The following is a 9,894-nucleotide window of genomic DNA, read 5'->3' as shown; positions in this document are numbered from 1 at the left end:
GTCGGTCTCTCTCCATCTCAGTCTGGCCTCTCTGACTTTCTCTCCAAAGCCTCTAATATGAGTTGTCCCTCTAATGTACTCATTCCTGATCCTATCCAACCTGGTCACTCCCAAAGACAACCTCAACATCTTCAGCTCTGCTACCTCCAGCTCTGCTTCCTGTATTTTCTTCAGTGGCACTGTCTCCAGTCCAAAAATCATGGCTGGTCTCACCACTGTTTTATACACTTTTCATTTCATCCTAGCTGAAACCCTTCTATTAAGGCATCATATTTACACATGAAAAATAAGTGTTTTGGATATCTTGTGGCTGTCCAATTAAACGTTTAGTCTTTCTTTCACATTGTGTTGCTAACATAAAGAGATGAACAAAGATACATTATTTACACTAACGTTGAGCCCATTTAGGTTAAATTGGACCATTTCCTGTGGCACAACAATGCACCACAAAACAGTGATTAGGAATTACTGCAATTAATATATATAATATATATACACCCAAATTAATTATTGGGTGTACGATTCTTAATTGTATGAATTTACACAGTATTGTTGTCATCATATAGTACTTGCAACTTTGTGTACAAATATTACGGAGCAAAATTAGGCAAAAGCTTTCATGACCGTTTGAACATGCAATAAGATTTTTGCTGCTAATTTCTTACATTCGATTTCATTTTCTCTGAATTACGTCTTCATGCACTCTTTCCCCTTTTGATTATTTGATGAAAAAACAGCAAAAATATTACGTATTTCAGTCGAAGTGAAATTGGGTAACAGAGTACAGTACACGAACTCGTATTTCCGGTCTTCAATAAGTGATACCAAACTTTAAAAATTGACGGTTATCCCAGAAATTAAACGTAACGTCCTTTCCTTGGCGCTGTTTCTGTTTTACGCGCGTTGACAGAATGTATTCAGATCTGAACATGAAAAGCAAAGTTTTCATTTCCAAAAACGACGCGCCACCATCTCCAAGGCAACCGCAAACTCATTTCAAAGTCGCGTTTGTCGAGGATCAAGAATGATCGTTGCCCGTAGTGAAGGCGCTGTCACTCTTTAGCGTTTAACCTGTACGTGCTGGCAATTGATACGTGATCGAAAATAGCTCAAACCTTAATCGAATGCAGCAGGTGGCGTCCACAAGCTTTTCCCCCAAACTTCTGTAGGGAAGGCGGATCGTGTAAGGGGACGCAGCAGAATAGGCGCACCCTCGTAATCACCTTGCACCGCACTAGATTTCTTTGGGGGCACTTTCTATTAGTCTCTTTTATACAATTGACTATTTAAAGTTGCGTTAAAAACTTTGAAACATAATTTGATCATGTTTGTGCTGTTTGATAGTACATATATAGTAAAATATTCGGGGGGAGTGTGATCAGCTCATCGTTAAGCTCTGCAGAAGCTTGATATCGATCGTGTTCATTTGAATCAATCAGGTGTGTTGCAACAAGAAGACCTGGGGGGAAAATGAAGAACGGCGTTCTCGAGAGCCGGAGTTTAACACCTGTGATTTTATGTGGTACGTATTGATGCATCCATGGCAAACTGTTTGAGCATTTATTTCACATCCCTGATCGAAAATATTGGTGCGTCACACTAACTCGGTGTTTTTCAGCACTAAATGGACACACAGTCACGGTATAATAACGCACTTTTTTTTATATCATGGGTGTGGAATAGATGCTCAAATGGCCCGCAATATGCGCCACTTCCACCGGACGCCGTACACGGCATTTGAGTGCCCTCTGCTGTTGAAGTAAACGCGAGAAGGAAACATGACAGGATTTGAACGCCTTTGCAGTTGAGTAGCAATGAAATGACAGCTTCTTCAGTGTATACCTTAAATATACATATAGTGATGCCATGCACAGTAGAGTGACCGGTGGAAGAGTGCTGGGCCTATCACCCAGAAGTCGAGGGATTTAAAGCACCCTCTGCTACAAGAGTTACTTTTTTCGGGTCGCCAATTACTTTCGAATTGAATTGAATTGTTTGGAAAAAAAATTACAGTGACCTCGGGGGTGGATAAGATCTGCCTGGAGTTCCTCAAGGCCCTGGATGCATCCGTATTACGTATTTCTATTTCGTGATGGGAATCCGGGATCTTTCGGCTGTTCTTTTGTTTTTTTTTTTTCTTCTTAAATTAATTTACAACAAAAAATATATAATCATATGTAAAACGAATGACTAATGTAAAAAAATATACAATGCATCATGTTTAAATGTATATTCTTCTGATCATACTGAACATAGAGTACCACATTGAGTGCTACAAAAAATACAATATAAAGTAGAAAAACAAAGACCAATCTCAAGACAAGGTCAACAAAAATTCCCAATCTGATTGTGGATGTTTATAAACGTTTAACCATTGACAGTAAAACAACATAAGTAAGCTTTGATTGCCAGACAACAAATTAGTAAAAAGAAAAAAGGGAAAAGGCAGCATCCAGGTAAAAGTTTTAGCTTGTCGTTACTCTTCTAACACGGATTATGACCAATAGCGTGCGGCTTTAACCAAAGGGTAAAAAGTCGGCTCCCTATTAAGATTGGCTCCAGTCGTTCCCTAAAAACAGTCGGCTCTTAAAGCCGGTTCGCTCACAAACGACACATCTACAAACAACCCACCCTGATCGACATGCAGCCAACATTACGGTATTGTACTCCTATTAAATTGCATGTTGTTTATGTGTCAGACTGTGTTCCATAATTAATGCTCCATATTAACTTTCATTCTCCAGCGCACAGGCTGTGCTGCAAACAAAGTGTGCTCATTTGTCACTCACTGGGTGACTTTGAAATGGAAAAAGAAAATATTAAGTGTCTCGAGTGGTCTGGGTTTCTGATTTCACTGTGCTGAATGCAATTGAACAGCAGGTCCTGTTTCTTAAAGTGTATTCAATGGTCGGGGAAGTATTGTAGCTGTAAAGTTGTGCTTGACCATGAGCACTTTCAATGTAGGCAACAATCATACATGTGTCAAGAAGTATGCAAAATGTGAATACAGAACATTGTTCAATGTTGTGCTTTGATCAAACATTTTAAAATACACTCTGAAGTTTAGAACAATATGTTTTTTTTTTACCAAAATATGGCAGAAGATGGAAAAAATACACTTCTGTGCACAAGTCATCATTGTCATTGTTGTTTATAGCAAAGTTATTGTGTCTTTTTCTAGAAGGTGGGAGGTGTTAAAGTTATACTTATTTGCTCAAAAATTGACTAAAATCGTTTTTGTGCTCAGGCCAAATGTACATTAAAATATTCCTTTGGTGCCACGCTATGGCACCTCTGTGCCAGGTCTCTGTTGAAGTAATTGTGAGCTCTGGTGCCATCTACAGGCTGTATGGGACTTACCGTATTTTCAGGTGTACATATAAGGTGCACAGGAGTATAAGGCGCACCTTCAATAAATGAAAAAAAAGTTTTCTAAATATTATTTATAAACACATAAGAGTTTTCCAAATATAAGGCAAACCACATTATAAGGTGCTACAAAAGAGATTGGGGTTATGCACTACTTCTTTTACAGGGGGAAATGGAGTCGGTGGTTGCTGACAGTCATTGCGAGACCTGTTGTGGCTCAATACTACTTTACACACCTGCATAAAAGGCGCAGGGTCATTTTTAAGAAAATCAAGGCTTTCGGGTGCGTCTTATAGACTGGAAAATATGGTGATTTGTTTTATAACCATTGACTCTTGGGCAACCCATTCTTGCCATAATAGTTTCTCATTGTGACTGTGATACATCATTTTAATTTTATCGCTGGAACATTAACATGCAAGAAAAAAGGTCATGTTAAAGTATCACGGATCTCTAGGGACCATCGTATCGATGATTTTTTTGGTGGCAATAATTTAATCGCAGATTTTTGCTTTTAGTGAGAGGGTTCAGACCCGGAATCGCCTGGAAATAATGGCGCCTCACTGTAGAGATATTATTTAGGCCAGTCGGTGCTCAGCAATGTAAACCCAGATTGACTATATTGGTCACGAGGCCTTCCCAATGACAAGGATGCTCATCAGAAAGACCATTGTAAAGAAGATCCACATGAAGAACCTGTCCATCACTTTAGCAATCTTCTTCCACTCAGCCCCCTTGGCGCATGTGGCCCTCTGTTCTCTGAAACAATTTGCGATGTACTCAACATTGCACACCAATTTAGTGTCCGCACCAGGGATGCCGTTGCCATTCTGACAGAACACGCAGGGACTAAATGTTACTGCTGTTTTTTTGTCTTCAGGGCAGCAGGGTGGGTTTTTGTCTTTGGGGCAAAATGACAACTTTTGCTCATCTTTACAATCCTCTGTTGTGATCTTAGAGCATTCATATTTCCCAAGCGGAAAAGTAGAGTAGAGGCTCCTCTCTGCCCTGGTGATGTGGTGCTGAGTTTTCATTTTGGGACGTTCTTGCGGCGTTGGAGTCTGTGGCTTGGGGTTCTTTTGACCCTGTCGCTTTTCTTGACTATTGTGACATCCTGCTTGGCCGTTTGCACCAATATGGGAGGTGAGGTACTGGCGACTGACATCGTTCTGAGCAAAGTGAGTCGATGAAGAGAACGAGGAGGAGGAGGAGGAGGAGGAGGAGGAGGCGCAGTTTTCGCCAACTTCATACACACAGAAGATCTTGGACATGTAATCAATGATGAGGACTTTTGCCCAGTGGGGAACTGGTTTGGCCTCTGGACCACAGAAGTGGATATTCATGATGAAGATGGTGAGAGCTGTGGAGGCTGTGACCATTGTCATAGTGGCGATATAGTACTTGCCTGAATGACACACACACACAAACACACAGGTGATTTGCACAGCTTTCTACTTGGTGACATAAATTCCAGTAATTGATTAAAATCTATTTTCTGTGTCTTATTATAAGTCAAGGTACACTATCCACCCATCCATCTATCCGCCAATCACATGCTTCTCTGTGTGGATGTATACCATCTCAACCAATCAGCATGAATGAACGAATGAAAAAATCTTCGGTTGAAGTCTATTACTGACTGTTGAAATCATTTTATGAAAACGCAAAACCCAAAGTGAGACAACTCTTACCTATAAGAGGCACACTCTCTGAGGGAGGCATGCTCTCGGCCACCATGAGCTGGAACACGGTGAGAGCCAGAAGCACAGTCACCCCCAGAGAAACTTTCTCCCCAGAGTCTGCAGGCAGGTAGAATCCAAGAGGAGCCAAGAAAGAGATGAGGAAGCATGGGAGGAGAAGGTTGAAAATGTAGAAGGAAGAGCGGCGCTGCAGCAGCACCGTGTAGGTGATGTCAGGGTACGGGTCGGAGCAACAGCCGTACATGATGACGTTCTTGGTGGCCGGCATGCCATGGCACTCCCACTCCACATTTTCGACAAAGTCGGATAGGTCGCCACTGTCCATTCCCATGAAGATGTCCACCTGTGATGTGGGGGAGGGATCAGTTGGTGAAAAGGAAGCACATTTTCAACAATATATGCTGGGGTTTCCGGACATTTTCATAGTTGGTCATTGTGTTTATTGTTTTCTCTTGAACCAGTTGTGATGGACCCATTTTGTTCCACTTTGTGATACAGTGATAAAAAGCTATTCTATTAGATTTTTTTTCTACTTCAAGATGGCGCTGCGTGAGTGGCTGCCTTTACAGCAGCTCCTGTGTTTTGTTTTTGCTGCTGTGAAATGTAAATGTCTCCACTGTGAGACAAATAAAGGCTCATCTATTCTATTCTATTCTATTCTATTCTATTCTATTCATACCTGGTGTCAGAGATATGACAGTCAGACACTGTGGACAGAGATTCGGAACCAGAAATATTTTCCCTACTGCCAGCAGGAAACGCAGTCATTCATGACATACGTCTGAATTCTGCGTCCCTCTGCCAAGCTATTTATTGAGACATAGTTTTCTTGATTACAATACCATGCATCTGGACGTTCTGAGCACCAACAGCTGTAACCAATAAAACATTGTCTTTTAATTGGTTGTCTTCCATGAACTGATAAATGTCAAAGCAGTTGTCAAATTTGTAAACTGGCTAATGAGCTCCTTCCTGTGAGGGAGTTCCAAGGCCAGATCTTCTAGATCAGGGGTGCTCATTACGTCGATCGCGATCTACTGGTCAATCGCAGAGGTAGTACTGGTCGATCGCAGCGTGACAGTAAAAAAAAAAAACATTTGTCAGCCTATCAAACGTCCCATCACTTTATTGACATACAGGGCAACCATTCAGATGACAACGCACGCGTAAACAACGGGGCTAAGCGCAGCAAAATTTACAAGCTAGTCAGCGGATTACCTCAGATTTTAAGACCTTGCTAAAACATATGGTGATCAAAATGAGTGAGAAAGCTGGACCAAGAAGGCAAAAACATGTTACTTTCATACGGAATGGGAGGTGGACTTTTTCTTCACGATGTCTTTTTCAAAATGTGTATTGCCAAGTGCAGGCATGATGCGTTCCCAGACTTCTTGAATTATCATTGCATAATCCACCAACAAGCGTTATACGCTAAAATGCTCAACATGAGGAAATGTGCTACCTCCTTGACTGCATTATTCGGCTCCACTTATTTATGTGAGTCAGCCTTTTCCTACATGAAGATCATTAAATCCAAATACCGTTCCACCATGACTGATGAACATTTGGAAATGTGCTTGAGGCTGGCTGTCAACAGCTACTGTCCGGACTATGCAAACCTGTCTTATTCAATCCAGTGCAAGTCATCAAAGTAAGCTAATTACAAAAGATGTTAATAGTTATTTATTATTCGCTGTATTAAGTTCATCCTGTCTACTTGATATCTAATTTAAAGCATATTCTTTACTTACAGACAGTATATTGTAGTATCAGGTATTTGAACACTTACAATACACTGTCTGTAAGTAAAGAATCTGCTTTAAATTAGTTATTTATTATGTTATGTATGTGTAGTTATTATGTGTGTTGTGCAATATTTGCTTATTCAGTTATGCAAGGTACATCAACATACATTGTACATACAAAGAATCATTAATACATTTGAAAATAATTATGTTTTGCATTTTTGTAGTGGGTAGATCATTTTGACTTGCTTGTTTGTATAAGTAGCTCGTAAACTGGAAAAGTGTGAGCACCCCTGTTCTAGATGAAGGTGACTGTTTAACTGGGCTGTGTCTGTTTCACTCAGATTTACTGTGGCCATCTGCGCCTTGACTGTGTGCCTATTGTTTTGTTGGCCAGCTAAGCACGGGACTTTTAAACATGATGACTTCTTATTCTCCATCACCTGGTTTCCATTGTATGTCCAGGATCCAAAGGTCAGGTTACATTCCTGGCTGTCGAAGGGAAAGTAAGAGACGTCTACCACACAGGAGCTCTTGGTGATGGCGGGAGAGTCCCAGGTGATCTCTCCATTGTAGCGTAACTTCACGTTTGTATCCATGGGCCCGGACAAGGCATCATCGGCCCTGGACGAGGAGAGAAAAAGCAGCAAAACATCTTGAGAGCATCTAGTTACCCATTGTAACATCCTTTTCCTCGACTGAAAAATGTAATCCTTTGAAGAGGTCAATATTTTAGTTGGCATACTTGTTATAGAGGACAAGATCAGGTCTCCACACAAGGTTGCTGGGGATGTGGATGATCTCCAATCCGTCATAGTCTTCCTTATTCCACTTTAGGAAAGCATCATGCCACCTCTGTCTTATCCACAGATAGGCAATCAACACCTGGTTCCTCTCATCCTGAAAGATTGACCAGCGCACAAACACACTTTTGCTATCAGTCTTCTCAAATGTGTATATTAATAATTATAGCATCACTTTACTCTTTTCACTTCTCCACATGCGCGCGCGCGCACACACACACACACACACACACACACACACACACACACACACACACACACACACACACACACACACACACACACACACACACACATTCACACACACACTCTCACCTAAATATACACAACAAAGTAGTTGTTGAGTGCAAATTGAAACTTTAGTGGACCTGAATGGGAACCTGATACAGCTCAGTCACAGTAGGTCTGGCTTTGTACTTTAAAAGACAACCTTTTCATTTCACTACATTAAGCCTCTGGGCTCTGTGATAGCCATTTAGTTTCCTTTTATGTAGCAATTTCAACCATGTTAATGTAAGTGAAATAAAAATCCCTAAGCGTGGTTAAGTTTTTAATCTCCAATTTATGGTCTTTAAAGTCTGTAAGGTGACATTCAGTATGTCTTTGACATTTTACACACCATAATGAACACTTTTGTTAAACTTCAAACTGTGAATGATGAAAAATAATAAAATAAAATACAAAAATCGTCAATCTTTAAAAAAAATCTGCTTCATTGTGTAAAAATCAAGCCATTTTCCTGCTTTCAAGTGCAGTGTTAGACCACAGCCCTCTTGAAAAATGGATGTCATTTGTCAAGCATTTTTCTTCTGCCCTCCCCACACAACAACAATTTTTTTTGCCACAAAATTACACGTTTAAAGCCTCCAGAAGCTGAAAAATATCCTCCCAGGTCATTTCAGAGCTTTTAATACACAAAAAGCTGCTGGCCTCCATCTTTCTACCAGGTGTAGCCCTATTCATAATAACTCAGGAACTTGCAATTGCGCCAGGCAACCATTGAAGCAAACTAATAGTGCAGGCAAATTATACGTTATGTTGAAGTGTGTCAGTGGGCTGTTTTTCAGTCATGCCCCAAAAAATCAGGAAGGTGAAATGGTGAAGAACATGGAGAGGGCCTTTCATAGCAAATATATGTACTGTATTCACTTTACAGTGTTTTAAAATTGTCTGGTTTGCAATAATTCCAGCTCTCGGTGGCTAATTAAATAAAATATAGATCAATTTTTTAAGGTTATTCGTATTTAAGTTTTAAGTAGACGATGTAACAATAGAATTTGAGAGCAGCAGAACTCACCATATCTTTGATCTGCGAGAGTGTGATTTGTAAAGTCACATTAAGAGCTCGGTCTGTGTCCTCCACCGGCCGCAGGGCACTAGTATAGTTTTCCATCAAATCATGGAGCAGCTTCTGGGCATAGTGACCTTCAGCTGAATGAACCACTGCAGAAAAAAAGTTGATCTTGAATGTCTTGGATAGACCAAAAACCAACACACTTCTTGCATAGAATTTGTTCAAACATGTTTGAGATGGTGCTGCATTGCATCCCACTCTGAGGTGCAGTAATTCTAATGTTTTGATTAGAAATTAGCAAAAATAAAACATAAAATAAAATGCTACCCAATTATTGTCCGATGTCTTACCCGAAGGTAGCAGCATGGCCAGGCAAAGTATTTGGATCATCTTGTCCAGGTGTGATGTGGGAGAAAAAATATAACACATGAAACAAATAACCTGTAGCACATGATAGCTCACATAACAATGTCCCAATATTGGGTCATAATCCCACCTCGGGACCTTAAGTAGGATCAGAGCTGGCACGGTGTTCGGCAGGGGGTGGACACTGATCATGACACCGGAGCTGCTATCACATAACTCAGCAGCAGAAGACTGAGGGAAACAGGATGCTCACCAGTCACCGCCTTCCCCTGCATGGCTGATTCACCGAGAGGGCATCTTCGCACCACAATGTCGAAAACATAGAAACTTAGGATACTTAGCGCAGATGTACAACCATTTAACAGATAGATTCATGTAAGGCAACTATGAGGATAATGAAACCAGGAAGGCATTGGCTAATTGCTGTTTGGTGGGCAGCGGCCAAGACCCTGTAACCTTATAGGTAGGTTAACATGGTTGGGTAGGTTACCAACTACAAATGCATGCTTTTAATGCCTTTAAATGTATTCATTTTCTTAACCGCTTTATCTTCACTAGGGTTGCAGCGGGCGCTGAAGTCTATCCCAGCTGTCTTAGGGCCGTAGGTGTGGGACACC

General features: G+C 40.9%; 1 protein-coding gene across 2 annotated transcripts; it reads right to left on the bottom strand.

Annotated features, from left to right (window-relative positions):
* Positions 1 to 2,284: 2,284 nt before the first annotated feature.
* Positions 2,285 to 9,547, bottom strand: LOC148901427 (neuronal acetylcholine receptor subunit alpha-9-II). Of its 2 annotated transcripts, XM_089016952.1 has the most exons (7): positions 9,408 to 9,547; positions 9,262 to 9,301; positions 8,915 to 9,060; positions 7,560 to 7,714; positions 7,258 to 7,438; positions 5,061 to 5,412; positions 2,285 to 4,774 (listed from the first exon to the last, which is right to left on the bottom strand). In XM_089016952.1, the coding sequence occupies exons 2-7, from the start codon at positions 9,299 to 9,301 to the stop codon at positions 3,996 to 3,998; spliced, it is 1,653 nt and encodes a 550-aa protein (XP_088873078.1). In that variant the 5' UTR covers positions 9,408 to 9,547; the 3' UTR covers positions 2,285 to 3,995. The 2 variants fall into 2 exon arrangements, with proteins under 2 accessions (XP_088873078.1, XP_088873070.1); XM_089016944.1 differs by having other exon boundaries at positions 9,262 to 9,469.
* Between the last annotated feature and the right edge of the window lie 347 nt (positions 9,548 to 9,894).

Source organism: Hippocampus bargibanti, linkage group LG02 (assembly GCF_051943395.1).
Source record: "Hippocampus bargibanti isolate YZ-2025 linkage group LG02, ASM5194339v1, whole genome shotgun sequence".
Taxonomy (NCBI): domain Eukaryota; kingdom Metazoa; phylum Chordata; class Actinopteri; order Syngnathiformes; family Syngnathidae; genus Hippocampus; species Hippocampus bargibanti.
Note: the sequence above shows the minus strand (reverse complement) of the source record. Positions and strands in the feature narration are given on the sequence as shown.

Coding starts and splice junctions, on each gene's coding strand:
- LOC148901427 (XM_089016944.1), bottom strand. CDS start 9,469: ATGATCAGTGTCCACCCCCTGCCGAACACCGTGCCAGCTCTGATCCTA. Junction 7,715..8,914: donor TCTCGCAGATCAAAGATATG/GTGAGTTCTGCT, acceptor TCAATCTTTCAG/GATGAGAGGAACCAGGTGTT. Junction 4,775..5,060: donor AGAGAGTGTGCCTCTTATAG/GTAAGAGTTGTC, acceptor TGTGTCATTCAG/GCAAGTACTATATCGCCACT.